Here is a 20,537-nt window from a genome sequence, read left to right on the forward strand (position 1 = left end):
AAACTGGCAGAAGTATTAAAAATGGTAGTGGAATGTGTGAACTATGTGCGAACTAGTGCTCTGAGGCACCACATCTTCAGTGAGCTGTGTAAAGAAATGCGCTCTGAATTCGAAGTACTTCTGTACCATATCCCGGGGACAGGTGCTGAATCGTGTCTTTGCCGTGCGGGTGGAATTAGCCCTGTTTTTGCAAGAGCACCAAATGAGTTCATTCTCATTTTAGTGTACATGTCTATCTTCACAGCTCTCAATCATCTCAATCAAAAGATGCAGGGCGGTGGAGTCAACATCATGAAGCGAAGGAAAACATGAATGCTTTTCAAAAAAAGCTACCGTTATGGAAACGACGAACAGAGAACGATAACGTCCAGCAGGGGAAAGTTTGCGACGACTGTAAGTAAGATCAACGATGTATCTGGAATCTGAGACATTTCTGTACCCGCGGAACTGAAGCAAGTAATTGCAACGCACTTAGATGAGCTTGCAAAGTCTCTCGACAGATACTTCCCTACAAGAGAGTCATATCCAGCAAGGGTGAGACAGCTGTTCACGTTTAGTGTTGAGACAACAGATGTCAATGATGAATACCTCGATGAAATCATTGAAATTTAGCAGAGCCAGGTTCAACGGCAACTCTTCAGAACAACAACGCTTTCAACGTTTTGGTGTCAACAAGTGGTAACGTACCCTGTTATTGCTAAGAAAACTCTGGAGATTTTCATACCGTTTGTTACAACATATCTTTGCGAGCAATCCTTTTCGAGGATGCTGGACATAAAAAAGAAAAGGAACAGACTTGGTTGCGAAAATGACATGAGTGGCACTTGCCAAGGTGAAGCCGTGCATTTCTGAACTGGTCTCTGAAAGGCAACAGCAGAAGTCACACTGATTTTCAGTAAATATTCATTATTATGTTTTTGTGTGAAAATCATTTTGATGATTTTGTTCTTTGAACACAGTGATGTTGATGCACGGTTCATTTTGTGCACCAGTAAAATATATACCTGTTTTGAATTTGAAAAAAATCACATTTTATTTTTCCAATTAAGAAGGGTTCGGTAAATGCGCATATGAAACTGGTGGGGTTCAGTACCTCCAAGGTTAAGAACCACTGATACCACTCCTATAACGAAACAAATGAATGTCACTGAACTATCCACTATAACCACGAGAGGGAGAGACGGACAATTCTACAAAATAAACTTTTCACCAGCGGTCAAGACGATACATTGAGCGTAAATATATATACACTGCTCAAAAAAATAAAGGGAACACTTAAATAACACAATGTAACTCCAAGTCAATCACACAATACATTTCACATGCTGTTGTGCAGATGGAACAGACAACAGGTGGAAATTATACGCTTGGATTGCGTCCTACCTGACAGGTCGCTCCTACCAGGTGGCGTGGCGAGAATCTGTCTCCTCACCACGCGCTCTCACCACTGGTGTCCCCCAGGGCTCTGTTCTAGGCCCTCTCCTATTCTCGCTATACACCAAGTCACTTGGCTCTGTCATAACCTCACATGGTCTCTCCTATCATTGCTATGCAGACGACACACAATTAATCTTCTCCTTTCCCCCTTCTGATGACCAGGTGGCGAATCGCATCTCTGCATGTCTGGCAGACATATCAGTGTGGATGACGGATCACCACCTCAAGCTGAACTTCGGCAAGACGGAGCTGCTCTTCCTCCCGGGGAAGGACTGCCCGTTCCATGATCTCGCCATCACGGTTGACAACTCCATTGTGTCCTCCTCCCAGAGCGCTAAGAACCTTGGCGTGATCCTGGACAACACCCTGTCGTTCTCAACTAACATCAAGGCGGTGGCCCGTTCCTGTAGGTTCATGCTCTACAACATCCGCAGAGTACGACCCTGCCTCACACAGGAAGCGGCGCAGGTCCTAATCCAGGCACTTGTCATCTCCCGTCTGGATTACTGCAACTCGCTGTTGGCTGGGCTCCCTGCCTGTGCCATTAAACCCCTACAACTCATCCAGAACGCCGCAGCCCGTCTAGTGTTCAACCTTCCCAAGTTCTCTCACGTCACCCCGCTCCTCCGCTCTCTCCACTGGCTTCCAGTTACAAGACCATGGTGCTTGCCTACGGAGCTGTGAGGGGAACGGCACCTCAGTACCTCCAGGCTCTGATCAGGCCCTACACCCAAATAAGGGCACTGCGTTCATCCACCTCTGGCCTGCTCGCCTCCCTACCACTGAGGAAGTACAGTTCCCGCTCAGCCCAGTCAAAACTGTTCGCTGCTCTGGCTCCCCAATGGTGGAACAAACTCCCTCACGACGCCAGGACAGCGGAGTCAATCACCACCTTCCGGAGACACCTGAAACCCCACCTCTTTAAGGAATACCTAGGATAGGATGAAGTAATCCTTCTCACCCCCCTTAAAATATTTAGATGCACTATTGTAAAGTGGCTGTTCCACTGGATGTCATAAGGTGAATGCACCAATTTGTAAGTCGCTCTGAATAAGAGCGTCTGCTAAATGACTTAAATGTAAATGTAATTATAGGCAATTAGCAAGACACCCCCAATAAAGGAGTGGTTCTGCAGGTAGTGACCACAGACCACTTCTCAGTTCCTATGCTTCCTGGCTGATGTTTTGGTCACTTTTGAATGCTGGCGGTGCTTTCACTCTAGTGGTAGCATGAGACGGAGTCTACAACCCACACAAGTGGCTCAGGTAGTGCAGCTCATCCAGGATGGAACATCAATGCGAGCTGTGGCAAGAAGGTTTGCTGTGTCTGTCAGCGTAGTGTCCAGAGCATGGAGACGCTACCAGGAGACAGGCCAGTACATCAGGAGACGTGGAGGAGGCTGTAGGAGGTCAACAATCCAGCAGCAGGACCTCTATCTCCGCCTTTGTGCAAGGAGATGTGCAAAATAACCTCCAGCAGGCTACAAATGTGCATGTGTCTGCTCAAACGGTCAGAAACAAACTCCATGAGGGTGGTATGAGGGCCTGACGTCCACAGGTGGGGGTTGTGCTTACAGCCCAACACCGTGCAGGACGTTTGGCAATTGCCAGAGAACACCAAGATTAGCAAATTCGCCACTGGCGCCCTGTGCTCTTCACAGATGAAAGCAGGTTCACACTGAGCAGGTTCACACTGAGATCCGTCAGGAGACCATCCTCCACCTCCTCAGGAGCATGCCCAGGCGTTGTAGGGAGGTCATACAGGCACGTGGAGGCCACACACACTACTGAGCCTCATTTTGAATTGTTTTAAGGACATTACATCAAAGTTGGTTCAGCCTGTAGTGTGGTTTTCCACTTTGATTTAGAGTGTGACTCCAAATCCAGACCTCCATGGGTTGATAAATTTGATTTCCATTGATGATGTTGTCAGCACATGCATGTAAAGACATATGTAAAGAAATAAGAATGTCATTCAGATCTAGGATGTGTTATTTTAGTGTTCCCTTTATTTTTTTGAGCAGTAAATATTGATTGCAATTGTTCCCGAATGAGTGAGCGTTCATGTGCAAAGGATTAGCATTTCAATTGTTATAATTATCACTCTGTAGTGACTTCTTAGTCGACCTCCAATTTTGTCTAACACGCCGCGATGCCGGTTTAACCCACTAGGGCACATTCTCCTATCATTTCTTGTAACGATATTTACTGTTTATGCATTTCTGTGAATTACTTAGTTAGTAATAAATGACTTAAGACAATTGATGTATGGATGACTCATAGTGAAGACTGGGTTCGTGCAGATAACCAACCATTTACGACGTTTGGAATAAGACTAACGTGAGGTAAATAAATCATTAATCAGGAGACTATGAATCAGATATGAAAATATCTGAAAGGTTATATTAGGAAATTATAACCTTGTAATCGAAATATTGTTCTTTGGTGCCCCGACATCCTAGTTAATTACATGTACATGCTTAATCAGTTGATCACGTAATACTAATTACAGAGAATCTTTGATAACTATGTCTTCAAATGAATCATAGTAAAGACACGACACAAAGTAGCTAGCAGCTCATACAAAGTGTTCACAGAGCGTGATGCATGATCTAAGCGGAAAGTATATTATGGTATCCATGTAATACACAGGGAGGTTATTAAAGATTGATTCCACACATGCTTCAGAGAGTTTTGCCACTGTGTGGTTCTGACGGCACTACGCTGAGTTTGGAGTAAAGTAGTCCCATTCACCAGCAGTGTGTCTGAAGAGGGCCTATAAAGCCTGGTACGCAGTGGAGGGGAATATTGTTTGGGCAGTAAAGATCTGTGTCAAGATAACAAGAACAGCAGCGTCTCGGTCTCACTCCGTGTACTTTACTTCATATGGAAAACCAGCCTCACACCCAGAGGAGATCTAGGGTCTCCCTCTCCAAATTCACAAAGGAATGCGCGCTGTCTCCAGAGATGTTCTAAAGTGAATACTGGAACAATATTTCTCACAGCAAATGTGAGGAAGGGTTCGAGGCGAGCTATGGAAAACTATTGTTGGTTATTTTGGGATGTCATTGAAAATTTTAATGAGGAAATACTGTAACTTAAAGCATATACACTACATGTATGAAGTCTCCATCCTTTACGTTGTGCATGAAATATGAAAAATTATGAATATGTTTCTGTTAGGGATGTGGTTTTTGTAGCCATAAGAGATCATTTGTTTTCAAAAACTTTGCACAGTAAGTAGCCACGCCCCGAGTGAGGTCAGAGTGTGTCAGCCTGACGGAACAGTCCCTTTCGACCAGAGTGCATAAAAGGATTGGTAAAGAAATTAACATTCAGAACAAAGAAGTGTGTAGCAACAGGTCACGTCTAAAGGGGTTTGAACGCTGAAATCTCAACACGAGGTAGAGACAATATCACTGGTATGGCTGATTAGCTGTCCTAAGTAAAGTTTCTAGAAAAGCGAATTGAAGTGGGACCATTCTACTACTCTTCAAACCATCCATCCTACAACTCTTCTCGAATCACTAAATGGGAACCATTGAGGGGAGGGGGTCAGGCTTACTCCAAAAGGGAGGCGGTTCATGTGCAAAGTATATGATTACTGTGAGAGTAGTTTATAAATGTACCAAAGTATTATGTCTCAGTCCCTCTCTCTCTCCCCCTCTCCATGTCTTTTATAAAAAGCCACCATATTGTGTCAGTCCGCTAGGGACCTGTTTCTAATGTATTAAGTGTGTATCTTTATCCTGTGTTATCATTTAGTTAGCTAGTAAATAAATAACTAAACCAATATGTGTAGTGCTGAATCAAATGTAAGGCTTTTTTTTTTTTTTTTGCAGATGCAAGAGATTATGATTGTTCAGAATGATGATTTGATACAAGGTTAGGATGAACTGTTTTGACTCTTGATGGGCGTGATTCGGGTAACTCTTTAAACAATTGCTCTCATGGTGCCCCAAATTCCAATGAGTTAATTGTTACATGATTATTTTAATCTGGTAACAATTAAGCATAGTTGATTAGATAAATGAAAGGAAAGTCATGACACCTGCTCGGGAAGTAGATTAAGTACATCAACTCATAGTTTAAAAAATATACACCATCCACCTATAGTATGTTTCTGGTTATGGATGACCTTCCCTTAAACACTCTATTCTTATTTTATTTATCTGCCCTTGTTGAAGGGCTATGTATGTCCTCTTGTGTAGGTGTGATTGTGGCGTGCTGTTGTGCAGGAATATGTGTGATTGGCACCATCCTGTGGTCAAAAAGTGCAATTAAACTGCTCTTTGTGATAGTGTCGCAGTTCTTATATTTTCCAGTTTAAACATTTATGTTTTGTCTATATTTTCGGGATTCAAATGTGATCTTGAATATCGCTAACAAACGGATAAATGGTCTATTGTGGTCAGTGACGCACCCCTTTTGAAGGCAGAGCCCGCATCAAACATGCAGCCTCCTGATTGGCTGAGGAGATTGTCAATTAAAAAGGGAGAGTTATCGGAAACAAATATGGCTACCCTGTCTGTTGGAGAGCCTCAAGAGATGGAAGGTGAGTGACAATTTAAAATATTGCATCACAAATAGGATTTCATGAGGGTGGTTAAATATATATTTAACTATTTATTATTGAACCCCCCCCAGAGGATGTTATTTTGTGCTACTTTGCCCTTCCCTCCGTGGACATGCTATCTAGCTAATGTTGTTAGTCACCAGTGGCAGTAGCTAGCTATTTCATTCAATAAGTTGTTTACGTTCGCTAGCATTTATCTAGCTACTAGTACTAGCTAACATGTTTTTTCTCTACCTAGGTAAATGTCATCCTCCTATGTTTTTTGTAGTTAGCTAACATTAGCTATATAACAAATAATGACCGACTCATCCACTTAAAGCAAGTTCGCCTAGCAACTGAGTGTAGTTGAAATGGGAACATCTCATGGTGATTGGTCTTATCAAGCTACTCCAGCTAGCTGGTTGGTCGGCCCTTGCTGGCCAGTCAGCTAGCGTGGAAATGTTGCTTTCAATATTGTCGGATTCTTCCAACATCTAATTCAAACTGTCAGACAGACACATACGAAAATAACCATACTAGCTACTGTATATAGCTAACTTCAAAACAAGGTTTAGCTAAGTATAAATACGTTTCTACTTCTACTGATCAGCTAGCAGTAGTTTGCAGACAGCCATCCATAGAAAAGCGGGTCCGATCATGTGAGCCTGCTACATGGGCGCTTTAGTTTTCATGACTCATCCATGGCTACAACTGTGATAATGTTCAAACTACATTGAACTGACCCAGGCTGTTCCTTCCCATCTGTTCTGTGTGCAGTGGACCGGAAGGGAGAGTCAGAGGAGTCCGGAGATGATGAGACCAGGAGGAAGAGCATCAACGGGGAGGTAGACCTGAACCAGCCTCCTGCCACAGGTGGGGCCTACCTGTACATGTCAAGGAGGCAGCTTCAATGTCCTAATTTAAAACTTAACTGAGAACCTAGCTATTAATGTTTGATCACTTAATTTGCATAAAGTCTCTTTTGCATTAGTAGGTAATGTATTTATGTATTGTGACTTTTTTTCTACTTGTTGATGAATCAATACTGTTTTTGTTTGCTACCTTATGTGAATTTAATGTGGGAAATGCACTCTGCAAATTAAATATTATGTTATGCAAGTATACAGGGTAAGGTTATACACAAGTAAAGTGTCAAGTCATGCTCAGTTGGCACAAACTGAACAAAAAATATTTTGATTTGAATCTGACTGAAAGTGGGAAGCACCAGTGACTAGATCAATAAAAAAGTGGTCAGAAGAAGCAGATTCTAAGCTACAGGACTGTTTTGCTAGCACAGACTGGAATATGTTCTGGGATCCCTCCAATGGCATTGAGGAGTACACCATATCAGTCATTGGCTTCAACAATAAGTGCATCGACGACATCGTCCCCACAGTGGCCGTACGTACATCGCCCAACCAGAAGACATGGATTACAGGCAGCATCAGCACTGACCTAAAGACTAGAGCTGCCGCTTTCAAGGAGCGGGACTCTAACCCATTGTGTTATTGACTGTACGTTTGTTTATTCCATGTGTAACTCTGTTGTTTGTGTCGCTTTGCTTTATCTTAGCCAGGTCACAGTTGTAAATGAGAACTTGTTCTCAACTGGCCTACCTGGTTAAATTAAAGGTGAAATAAATAAAAATACCTGGAAGTTAATAGGAAATCCTGCTATGCTTTCAGACAAACCATCAAACAGGCAAAGCATCAATACAGGACTAAGACTGTATCGTACTAAACCGGCTCTGACGCTCGTCGGATGTGGCAGGGCTTGCAAACCATTAGACTACAAAGGGAAGCACAGCCGAGAGCTGCCCAGTGACACGAGCATACCAGACAAGCTAAACTATTTTTAAAACATTTTTTTTCACCTTTATTTAACTAGGTAGGCCAGTTGAGAACAACTGCGACCTGCCCAAGATTAACTTCTATGCTCGCTTCGAGGCAAATAACACTAAAACATGCATGAGAGCCCCATCTGTTCCGGATGACTGTGCGATCACACTCCGCAGCCGAGTAAGACCTTTAAACAGGTCAACATTCACAAGGCCGCAGGGCCAGGCGGATTACCAGGACGTGTACTCCAAGCATGCGCAGACCAACTGGCAAGTTCAACTTCTCCCTGTCTGAGTCTGTAATACCAACATGTTTAAAGCAGACCACCATAGTGCCTGTGCCCAAGAACACTAAGGTAACCTGCCTAAATGACTACTGACTCGTGGCACTTAGGTCTGTAGCCATGAAGTGCTTTGAAAGGCTGGTCATGGCTCACATCAACACCATTATCCCAGAAACCCTGGACACACTCCAATTTGTATACCATCAACAGATCCACAGATGATGCAATCTCTGCACTCCACACTGCCCTTTCCCATCTGGACAAAAGGAACAACTGTGAGAATGCTATTCATTGACTACAGCTCAGTGTTCAACACTAGTGCCGTCAAAGCTCATCAATAAGCGAAGGACCCTGGGACTAAATACCTCCCTATGCAACTGGATCCTGGACTTCCTGACGGGCGGCCCCCAGGTAACACATCCTGCCACGCGATCCTCAACACAGGGGCCCATCAGGTGTGTGTTTTGTCCCCTCCTGCACTCCCTGTTCACTCATGACCGCACGACTCCAACACCATTCAATTTGCAGATGACACAACAGTGGGAGGCCCAAACAACGACGAGACGCCCTATAGGGAGGAGGTCAGAGACCTGGCCTCAATATGATCAAGACAAAGGAGGTGATTGTGGACTACTGGAAAAAAAGAGGACCAAACACGCCCCCATTCTCATCGACAGGGCTGTATTGGGGCAGGTTGAGCGCTTCAAGTTCCTTCCTTTGTGTCCACTTCACCAACAAACTAACATGGTCCAAGCACACCAAGACAGTCGTGAAGAGGGCACGACAGCACCTCTTCCCCCTCAGGAGACTGAAAAGATTTGGCATGGGTCCTCAGATCCTCAAAAGGTTCTACAGCTACACCATCGAGAACATCCTGACTGGTTGCATCACTGCCTAGTATGGCAACTGCTCGGCCTCCGACCACAAGGCACTACAGAGGGTAGTGTGTACAGCCCAATACGTCACTGGGGCCAAGCTTCTTGCCATCCAGGATCTCTATACGAGGCGGTGTGGAAGGAAGGCCCTAAAAATTGTCAGACTCCAGCCACCCTAGTCGTCATAGACTGTTCTCTCTGCTACCGCATGGCAGCGGTACCGGAGCGCAAAGTCTCGGTCCAAGATGCTTCTAAACAGCTTCTACTCTCAAGCCATAAGTCTGCTGAACACCTAATCAAATGGCTACTCAGACTTTTTGAATTGCTCCCCCACCCCCCCTTTACACCGCTTCTACTCTGTTGCATCTATACATAGTCACTTCAATAACTCTACCCACATGTACATACTACCTCAACTAACCGGTGCCACCGCACATTGACTCTACTGGTACCCCCTGTATATGGACTCGCTATTGTTTTACTGCTGCACTTTAATTAGTTGTTACTTTCATCCTGATCTTATCTGTATTGTTTTTTAAACTACAAAGTTGGTTGGGGGCTTGTAAGTAAACTGTTGTATTAGGCGCATATGACGAATACAATTTGATTTGAGAAAATGTTGTACTGTTGTAGCTAGTACATGCTACTCTAGTTAGGCCTAGATGCTGTGTTACAAATCACTTCTTGAAATGTATTTTCTCTTTGTACACAGTTAAAGAGGAGTCTCCCGTTGATATGGATACCATAACCTTGGACCCAGAGGAAGAGGTGATGGAGGGATGGGAATTAGTGTTGCCATAACAATTATGAATGGTGTTTCAATTTAGTTCTCTACCTAACACACCTACCTCTCTTCACAGGATGTTGATCTCGTCCACTGTAGGATTGGGAAGATTGAGGGATTGGAGGTGTTGAGGAAGGCTAAGGTCAGTAGGTTGACTACTGTCAGTCCTTCACCCATACAGTATGATTTCTTAAAACATTATATAGCTATTTATAGAAAACATAGATGACAATCACCCTCGGGTAAAGGAGACTGTCTGCACAAACAGAATGACTAGATTAACTAATGCTGAATGTTTGCGTGTCTCCAGACGCTCTCTCTAAGGCAGAACCTGATCAAAAACATTGAGAACCTGGAGACGTTAGTGACTCTGAAGGAGCTGGATCTCTACGACAACCAAATCCGCAAACTTGAGAACCTGCAGACCCTCACAGAACTGGAGTGAGTCTGACCCATATAGTACCAGTCAAAAGTGTGGACACACCTACTCATTCCAGAGTTTTTTTTATTTTTACTATTTTCTACGTTGTTGAAGAAATCAAAATGGCCACCCTTTGCCTTGATGACAGCTTTGCACCCTCTTGGCATTTTCTCAATCAGCTTAATGAGCTAGTCACCTTGGAATGCATTTGAATGAACAGTTCCTTGTTAATTTGTCGAATTTCTGTCCTTAATGCGTTTGAGCCAATCGGTTGTGTTGTGACATGGTAGGGGGGTATACAGAAGATGGTTCTATTTGGTAGAATACCAAGTCTATATTATGCCAAGAACGGCTCAAATAAGCAAAGAGAAAGGACAGTACATCATTACTTTAAGACATGGTCATTCAATCTTGAAAATTGAAAGAACTTTGACATTTTCTTCAGTTGCAGTTGCAAAAAATCAAGCACTATGATGGACTGCCACAGGAAAGGAAGACTCAAGAGTTACCTCTGCTGCAGAGGATAAGTTCCTCAGAAATTGAAGCCCAAATAAATGCTTCAGAGTTCCAAGTAACAGACAGACTGCGTGAATCAGGCCTTCGTAGTCCAATTGCTGCAAAGAAACCACTACTAAAGGACACCAAGAAGAAGAGACTTGCTTGAGCCAAGAAACATGATCAATGGACATTAGACCAGTGGAAATCTGTCCTTTGGTCTGATGAGTCCAAATTTGAGATTTTTGGTTCCAACCCCGATGTGAATGGATGATCTTGTGTGGTTCCCACCGTGAAACATCGAGGAGGTGTGATGGTGTGGGGTGATTTTTGTGGAGACACTGTCTGAGATTTATTTAGAATTCAAAGCACACTTAACCAGCTTGGCTACCACAGCATTCTGCAGCGATACGTCATTTGGTTTGCGCTTAGTGAAACAATGACCCAAAATACACCTCCAGGGTGTGTAAGGACTATTTGACCAAAAAGGACAGTGATGGAGTGCTGCATAAGTTGACCTGACCTCAACCCAATTGAGATGGTTTGGGATGAGTTGGACTGCAGAGTGAAAGAAAATCAGCCAACAAGTGCTCAGCATATGTGGGAACTCCTTCAAGACAGTTGGAAAAGCATCCCTCATGAAGCTGGTTGAGAGAATACAAAGAGTGTTTTAAAGCTGTCATCAAGGCAAAGGGTGGCTACTTTGAAGAATCTCAAATATATTCTGATTTGTTTAACACTTGTTAGGTTACTACATGATTCAATATGTGTTATTTCTTAGCTCTGGTGTCTTCACTATTATTCTACAATGTAGGTTTGTCCAAATTTGACTGGTACTGTACATAAATGCATGCATACACACCAGTGTTTACCTTCCCATCAGCTGACCTTGCGGTTGCCTTGATGACCAGCTTTTACTAACCATTAAGTGTCCTCTCCTCAGTTACACTGACAGAACTGAATTAACTTTGTTACTCCATGTGCTATTTTGCACAAAATGTTTCCTCTCAGTAAATTTGAATTAAACCTGAATGTATTTTGACTCTGCTCTCCAGCCAGCTGGACGTGTCCTTCAATCTTCTGAGGAAGGTGGAGGGTCTGGAGCGTCTGACGGGGCTGAAGAAGCTATTCCTGCTGCACAACAAGATCAGCCACATCGCCAATTTGGACCATCTCACCAGCCTGGAGATGCTGGAGCTGGGCTCTAACCGCATCCGGGTGAGACGGAGGCCACGGGTCAGGGGTTACAGGGCATGTGCGATCAATTACATATGCTTAGAATTTATATGCAGAGATGCAAACTCCTTGCTTTTTGGCGATATTTGCAGTTTTGAAGAAAAAAAATACTGTTTGTCTCTGTCATATCAAAATAATTGACTAAGCACAGAATGCATCTCTGTGTTCTACAAATATAATATCAAACACAGTGTGATGTCATATCACAATGAGTGCCTCATCCAATAATCATGTGACAGCTGTGATCTTCCCGCCGCATCCGCTACCAGCCATTACTCACCTGCTTCTCTCTGTCCATTCTTTCTGCAACTGTAACTAGGCCACTCAGGAACATTCAATTTTGGTCATTCAGTGTATATTTGGCCTTGTATTTTAGGTTGTCCTGCTGAAAGGTGAACTCATCTACCAGTGTCTGTTGGAAAGCAGACTGAAGTTTGCCTGTGCTTAGCCCTATTGTTTATTTTATCATAAACTCCCTAGTCCTTGCCAATGACAAGCATACCCATAACATAATGCAGCCACCACCATGCTTCAAAATATATATTAAAATCTATATTTTAATTTGATTTAACCTTTTTATTTAACTAGGCAAGTCCGTTAAGAACTAATTGTTATTTACAATGACGGCCTAGCAACAGTGGGTTAACTGCCTTGTTCAGGGGCAGAACGACAGATTTTTACCTTGTCAGCTCGGGGATTCGATCTAGCAAACTTTTGGTTACTGGCCCAACGCTCTAACCACTAGGCTACCTGCCACCCCAAAACAATTGACAGCGGTGGGATTGAATATGAAGCGTGGTATTCAGTGATGTGTTGTGGATTTGCCCCAAACATAGCGCTTTGTATTCAGGACAATAAAGTTAATTTTTTTGCCACATATTTTGCAGTTTTACTTTAGTGCCTTATTGCAAACAGAATGCATGTTTTTGAATGTTTTATTTTGCTTCATTCTTTTTACTCTGTCAATTAGGTTAGTATTGTGGAGTAAGTACAATGTTGTTGATCTGTCCTTCATTTGTCTCTTATCAAAGACATTAAACTCTGTAACTGTTTTAAAGTGACCATTGGCCTCATGGTGAAATCCCTGAGCGGTTTCCTTCCTCTCCTGCAACTGAGTTAGGAAGGACACTTGTATCTTTGTAGTGACTGGGTGTATTGATACACCATCCAAAGTGTAATGAATAACTTCAACATGCTGAACGGGACGTTCAATGTGTGCAATGTTGTGAGTCATTGGAAAACCTCCCTGGTCTTTGGTTGAATTTCACTGCTCGACTGAGGGACCTTAAAATTATCTGTGTGTGTGGGGTACAGAGATGAGGTAGTCCAGTCAAATCATGTAAAACACTTACTGCACACAGTCCATGCTACTTATTACGTGACTTGTTAAGCTTTTACAAAAAAAGCATGTAAGTTATTAATTACACTTCGGATGGCATCCTTCCTAACTCAGTTGCCGGAACGGAAGGAAACCGCTCAGGGATTTCACCATGAGGCCAAAACAGAGTTTAATGGCTGTGATAGGACAAAACTGATGATGGTTCAACAACATTGTAGTTACTCCACAATACTAACCTAAATGAGTAAAAAGAATATTCTAAAACATGCATCCTTTTTACAGTAAGGCACTAAACTGCAAGAAATGTGGCAAAGAAATTAACTTCATGTCCTGAATACAAAGCGTAATGTTTGGGGTAAATCCCTTCGCTCCACTCTTAATGTTCAATCGTGGTGGCTGCATCATGTTATGGGTATGCATGTCATCGGCAAGGATTGGGGAGTGTTTTATGATAAAAAGCAATGGAATAGAGCTAAGCACAGGCAAAATCCTAGAGGAAAACCTTAGTTCAGTCTGCTTTCCAACAGACACTGGGCGATTAATTCACCTTTTCAGCAGGACAATAGCCTGTTTTTATTCGGTACACCACCTTGTTCACGAAAATTGATTGCTCCTATAGTCACGTGGCCATGGCTTGCAATGGAACGTTAGAATTGGCAAAACGAATGACCTAAGCGACTTTGAACGTGGTATGATCATCGGTGCCAGGCCCGCACGGATCCAGTATCTCAAACGGCCGCCCTCCTGGGTTTTTCATGCACGACAATGTCGAGGTTTTGCCGAGAATAGTGCAACGCAAACATTCAGTCAGCGGCGGTCCTGTGGGCAAACACAGCTCAACAGTGGTGTGTAGAACGGCATCTCGGCTTGCACAACTTGTTGAACCTTGTCATGGATGGGCTGTTACGACCACTCCGGGTTCAACTCCTGTCAGCTAAAAACAAGAAGAAGCGGCTCCAGTGGGCGCGCGATCACCGACACTGGACAATTTGAGTGGAAAAACATCTCCCGGTCCGACAAATCCCGGTTTGTTTTGCGACATGCAGATGCGAGAGTCACGTTTTGGCGTAAGCAGCATGAGTCCATGGACCCATCCTGCCTGTTGTCAACGGTACAGGCTCGTGGCTGTGGTGAGTTTGTGTGTGGAATGTTTTCCTGGCACAAGTTAAGTCCCTTGATACCAATTGAGCAATGATTTGAACGCCGTGTCCCGACGTATTCCGGGCTGATCTGGCGGCAAAGGGTCCGACACAGTACTAAATGGGTGTACCTAATAAATTGGAGTTGCTTCCCAAACCAACATTGAATGTTCCTGAGTGGCTTAGTTAAAATGTTGACTTAAACCGGCTTAACAGACCTTGAAGAATTGTAAAAATAATAATCTGCAAATATTGTACAATGCAGGTGTGCAAAGCTTTCAGACTTACCCAGAAAGACTCGCAGCTATAATCGCTGCCCAATGTGATTCCATCTATTGACTCAGGGTTGAATACTTATCTAATCAAGATATTTGGATTTTTCATTCCACTTTTTTATTTTAAATTTATAAATATTTCACTTTGACAGAGTATTTTGTAGATGTTTTAATCCTACTTTGTTAAATTACAATGTGGAAAAACATCTCTAGGGGGGGTCACTTATTAAATCCCCTTCCATCAGTGTAGACTAAGGGGAGGAGATGGGTTGAAGAAGGATTTTTAAGCCTTGTGACAATTGAGACATTAATTGTTTGTGTACAATTCGGAGGGTGAATGGGCAAGACCACAAGAGATAGGTGCCTTTGAATGGGGTATGGTAGTAGGTGCCCTGCGCACCAGTTTGTGTCTAGATCTGCAATGCTGTTGGGTTTCTCACTCTCAACAGTTTGCCGTGCGTATCAAGAATGGTCCAACACCTAAAGGACATTCAGCCAACTTGACACAATTGTGGGAAGCATTTGGAGTCAACATGTGCCAGCGTCCCTGTGGGACACTTTCGACACCTTGTAGAGTCCAAACCCAGATGAATTGAGGCTGTTCTGAGGTGGTGTGCAGCTCAATATTAGGAAGGTGTTAATGTTTTTTACACTTATGCTCTGCCTACTCCAAGTCTGCACGTCTCTCAACTGGCAGCCACTTGGAACAGAAAGAGTCATTGTTGCCGCAAAGACTTGATTGATCTAACGTGTGTCTGTGTGTGTTGCTTTTTGCGTGTTTCCAGGTAATTGAGAATTTGGACTCTCTGTCCTCCTTGACGAGTCTGTTTCTGGGCACCAACAAGATCACGCAGTTTCAGCATCTGGAGGGCCTACACAATCTGACAGTCCTTAGCATCCAGGTACACACACACACACACAGTAGCTTAATAGTGTCTGCCACTTCCTCAGTCTTCAGTTTTGTGTTCAGTGGGACAACGAGTCATAGACTGCAGCATTTCTAACACGCAAATGCTTGTGTTTAGTGACCCTATTCAGTAGCGGTACAATATTGAAGACAAGTGGATTACATTTAAGTGGATGTTGTGTTGTCGTCTTTCCTCCAGAGTAACCGCATCACCAAGATGGAGGGTCTGCAGGGTCTGGTCAACCTGAAGGAGCTCTACCTGAGTCACAATGGCATCGAGGTCATAGAGGGCCTGGAGAACAACGTGAGTCAACTGCAACCTGCACAACTGTAGGGCCATGCACGTTGCCATGGCGACCAATACAATTAGAGCAGGAATGTAATATTTATGGATCCCTAATGAAGTAATGTGGTGGGAGTCTGCTAGATGACTTGATGTAAATGTTTAGCGGCTTCACTGCATGTAGATTATACAATGTATTTAAAAAAAAAAAGTTTTATCTAAAAAATAATAATGTGCGATTTACATGAGTGTCTAAGGCACTGCGTCTCAGTGCTTGAGGCGTCCATTATAGACACCCTGGTTTGAATCAAGGCTGAATCGCAAATGGCCGTGATTGTGCGCCGCCCTATGGGACACCCAATTGGCCCAGCGCTGTCTGTTTGGCCGTTTGTAGGCGTCATTGTAAATAAGAATGTGTTCTTTACACACTTGCCTAGTTAAAGAAAAATAAATTAACATGTTGAAGTCGGAAGTTTACATACATTTAGGTTGGAGTCCTTAAAACTCGTTTTAACCACTCCACGCGTTTCTTGTTAACAAACTGTAGTTTTGGCAAGTCGGTTAGGACATCTACTTTGTTCATGACACGTCATTTTTACAACAATTGTTTACAGACAGATTATTTCATTTATAATGCACTGTATAACAATTCCAGTGGGTCAGTAGTTAACATACACCAAGTTGACTATCTTTAAACAGCTTGGAAAATTCCAGAAAATGTCATGGCTTTAGAAGCTTCTGATAGGCTAATTGACATAATTTGAGTCCATTTGAGGTGTACCTGTGGATGTATTTCAAGACCTACCTTCAAACTCAGTGCCTCTTTGCTTGACATCATGTGAAAATCTAAAGAAATCAGCCAAGACCTCAGAAAAAAATGGTAGACCTCCACAAGTCTGGTTCATCCTTGGGAGCAATTTCCAAATGCCTGAAGGTACCACATTCATCTGTACAAACAATAGTACGCAAGTATAAACACCATGGGACCACGCAGCCGTCATACCACTCAGGGAGGAGATGCGATCTGTCTCCTAGAGATGAACGTACTTGGTGCGAAAAGTGCAAATCAATCCCAGAACAAGAGCAAAGGACCTTGTGAAGATGCTGGAGGAAACGGGTACAAAAGTTTAAAACGAGTCCAATATCGACAACCTGAAATGCCACTCAGCAAGGAAGAAGCCACTGCTCCAAAACCACCATTTAACAAGAGCCAGACTACGGTTTGCAACTGCGCACGGGGACAAATATCGTACTTTTTGGAGAAATGTCCTCTGGTCTGATGAAACGATAATAGAACTGTTTGGCCATAATGCCATCGTTATGTTTGGAGGAAAAAAGGGGAGGCTTGCAAGCCGAAGAACACCATCCCAACCGTGAAGCACAGGGGTTGCAGCATCATGTTGTGGGGGTGCTTTGCTGCAGGAGGGACTGGTGCACTTCACAAAATAGATGGCAACATGAGGAAGGAAAATGTTGTGGATATATTGAAGCAACATCTCAAGACATCAGTCAGGAAGTTAAAGCTTGGTCGCAAATGGGTCTTCCAAATGGACAATAACCCCAAGCATACTTCCAAAGTTGTGGCAAACTGGCTTAAGGACAACAAGGTCAAGGTATTTGGAGTGGCCATCACAAAGCCCTGACCTCAATCCCATATATGTTTGGTGGGTAGAACTGAAAGTGTGTGCGAGCAAGGAGGCCTACAAACCTGACTCCGTTACACCAGCTCTGTCAGGAGGAATGGGCCAAAATTCACCCAACTTATTGTGGGAAGCTTGTGGAAGGCTACCCAAAACATTTGACCCAAGTTAAACAATTTAAAGGCAATGCTACCAAATACTAATTGAGTGTATGTATAAACTTCTGACCCACTGGGAATTTGACGAAATAAATAAAAGCTAAAATAACTCTCATTATTCTGACATTTCACATTCTTAAAATAAAGTGGTGATCCCGACCTAAGACAGGGAATTTTTACTAGGATTTAATGTCAGGAATTGTGAAAAACAGTTTACATACACCTTAGACAAATACATTTAAACTTCCGGCTTCAACTGTAGTTATTGTAAAATTATGACTTAACATGTCTACACACTAGTTTAATAGCAACTATTTGAAAATATTTAAAGTGGTGACTCAATTTATGCTGTTTGTCCACATACAGAAAAAGCTGACAACTCTGGACATCGCAGCCAACCGGGTGAAGAAAATTGAAAACATCAGCCATTTAACAGACCTACAGGAATTCTGGGTAAGAATTCTGTAGCTCAGTTGGTAGAGCATGGCGCTTGTAACGCCAGGGTAGTGGGTTCGATCCCTGGGACCACCCATACGTAGAATGTATGCACACATGACTGTAAGTCGCTTTGGATAAAAGCGTCTGCTAAATGGCATATATTATATATTATTATTATATTATTATATATTATTATTATATATTATCTAGCATGGATGAGCTGTAAGCATGGATGAGTCATTTTTTTATGTAGATCACTGTCAGTTGTTTGAGAAATAGATATATCCAAGGCTGCAGATAAAGAAGTTGAGCCATATATGAAATCTCTAACAACCCCCCCCTCCCAGATGAATGATAATCAGATAGAGAACTGGTCAGATCTGGATGAGCTGAAGAGCTCCAAGGCCCTGGAGACGGTGTACCTGGAGAGGAACCCCTTACAGAAGGACCCCCAATACCGCAGGAAGATCATGCTGGCGCTGCCCACCGTACGCCAGATCGATGCCACCTTCATCCGCTTCTAACCGGCCCACGCCCGCCGTGCCACATCTCGTACCCCCACCTCAGTGTCCCCCACCTCCCACTCACCGTCCTTCCCCTGCCACTGCAAAATGGATCTCCGCTCACTGCACTAATTCACCACAGACACATACTGATACACACAGACAAGGGTTCCCTTTGTATAACATGTCTACTTAAATACACACATTCTGACCATCACTTTTCTCCTTAACGTCTCACACACAAACACGTGCACGCATGTACACACTCACTCACACTCATCACCTGACCGATGCTATTGTGTGACCGCTTATTAATTTATTCCCAGAATTGGACTGGAAATGGGCTGGTAGGAGTGGGGGCTGCAGGGATGTCAAAAAGACCCCATCTTTCCCCACTGTCCTCCCTCCCTCTTCTCCTTCTCTCCTCCCTTTTGCATGTGGAGTAGGGAACGATTGCCCTGCCTGATTGGCCTTTGTCTGGATGATTAAAAAAAAGAAGGCAGGCTGTTTTCTCTTTGTTATTGAAATTGCACTGCACTTGGCAGAGGGGGGGTGAGTGTTTTTTTAGGAAGGTGTACTACACTCAACAGATATCAAAGTCTTATTTTTTTTTATATTAAAGCATTTAAAATGATCAAATGTGTTTAAAAAAATAAAAATAATGTGGCTGTATGATACTTGGTTTGCCATAGGGATATTTAGAGCATCACAATGTTGGACTGCTTGCATACTGCAGCTGCATTACAGACACTGCCTCGTGCACGTGGTATCTTGTTCAAAGTGAAGGCTTGAACTTAATTCACGCCCTGCCACATCAAAGAAGCGCACTCTTTGTGCTCTATCTGAAACGGGTCTGTCTCAGGCCAATAAGGCAAATGTTCTGAATGCATTGTCACCTGAAGGAACAGACCAGGGTTTTTTCCCATTGGTTTCTTATAAAACATATTTGTTTTGAATGGTAATCCTTCGGTAAACATCCCCAGGAGATCTGGTTTTGATTGTAAATAATCTAATTCTCTTAGACTGACTCAACATCCTAATTCAAATGAATCTGCAGTCTGAGCTGTTAATCCATATGTCAATCTTGCTGCTGTGAAATGCAACTAATGTTCAGTGATGGTGGTATTCAGCGCTTCTTTCTTTTCAGGCCATGACCCTCAAATGTTTTAAGATAATGTAAAGACAAATATGACAATCTGTTATGATATTTCTAAGTCAATAGCCCATGCATATACATGTATGGAGTCATCTACAGTTGAACACTTACAGGGAAAGTTTAACATAAGTGAACCGTGTTTGTGAACAGAAATGGGCTCCTATGACCTATTAACCTGATCAGTGGAGTGTGTCTGAGTTAAGGTATGTGGAAGGGAAAGAGTGTTTGTGGTGTAAACCACTTTTAACCACTGCTCAGGACCTTACTATTGCCAATCAATGGACCAACGGCTCAGAATTTGCCCCTAACCACAGATCTAGGACCAGTTAACCTTTCTGTACCCCCAATCAGATTTGAACTTTAATAGTGTAATGACCCCCCCTATCAGTGGTTAGGGGAAAATGTATATTCCCACCTGCAGAGTGAAAGGTGACTCATACAACTGGGGCTTAATCAAGAGGGTGCAACATTTTAGAATGTTACAGATAAAAATGCAATGTATAGAATTTCAACTATTGACTCCCTTTTCCAAGTTGGCAGTTCTATACATGACTTTTGTATCTGCCCCACTAGTCCCAGTCCCTCAGATGGGTTCATAAAACAATGCCACACAACTCACTTGTATTTTTTGCCTTGTTTTTAGTCAAGCTTGGTAGACTGTTCTTGAACTGAATGTATAATAAAAGACTAAATAATAAAGTTACTTAAATTTACATGTCTCCCCCCACAAATGCTTACACCACTAAACTGACATTAGTAAAGAGATTGAAAGCTAC

General features: G+C 43.0%; 1 protein-coding gene across 1 annotated transcript; it reads left to right on the forward strand.

The window, feature by feature from the left end:
• Nucleotides 1-5,864: 5,864 nt before the first annotated feature.
• On the forward strand, nucleotides 5,865-20,474 carry LOC124009728 (protein phosphatase 1 regulatory subunit 7). The gene is made up of 10 exons (XM_046321852.1): nucleotides 5,865-5,991; nucleotides 6,769-6,864; nucleotides 9,700-9,755; nucleotides 9,848-9,913; nucleotides 10,082-10,212; nucleotides 11,743-11,905; nucleotides 15,462-15,578; nucleotides 15,783-15,887; nucleotides 18,031-18,117; nucleotides 18,450-20,474. Exons 1-10 carry the CDS (start codon nucleotides 5,889-5,891, stop codon nucleotides 18,624-18,626), a joined length of 1,101 nt encoding a protein of 366 aa, XP_046177808.1. The 5' UTR covers nucleotides 5,865-5,888; the 3' UTR covers nucleotides 18,627-20,474.
• Nucleotides 20,475-20,537: the final 63 nt, after the last annotated feature.

Source organism: Oncorhynchus gorbuscha, linkage group LG22 (assembly GCF_021184085.1).
Source record: "Oncorhynchus gorbuscha isolate QuinsamMale2020 ecotype Even-year linkage group LG22, OgorEven_v1.0, whole genome shotgun sequence".
Taxonomy (NCBI): domain Eukaryota; kingdom Metazoa; phylum Chordata; class Actinopteri; order Salmoniformes; family Salmonidae; genus Oncorhynchus; species Oncorhynchus gorbuscha.

Excerpts from the sequence above, each read along its gene's own strand:
- LOC124009728 (XM_046321852.1), top strand. The coding sequence starts at position 5,889 with ATGCAGCCTCCTGATTGGCTGAGGAGATTGTCAATTAAAAAGGGAGAG. Across the intron at positions 5,992-6,768 it reads AGAGCCTCAAGAGATGGAAG|TGGACCGGAAGGGAGAGTCA; the intron begins GTGAGTGACAAT and ends TTCTGTGTGCAG. Across the intron at positions 6,865-9,699 it reads GAACCAGCCTCCTGCCACAG|TTAAAGAGGAGTCTCCCGTT; the intron begins GTGGGGCCTACC and ends CTTTGTACACAG.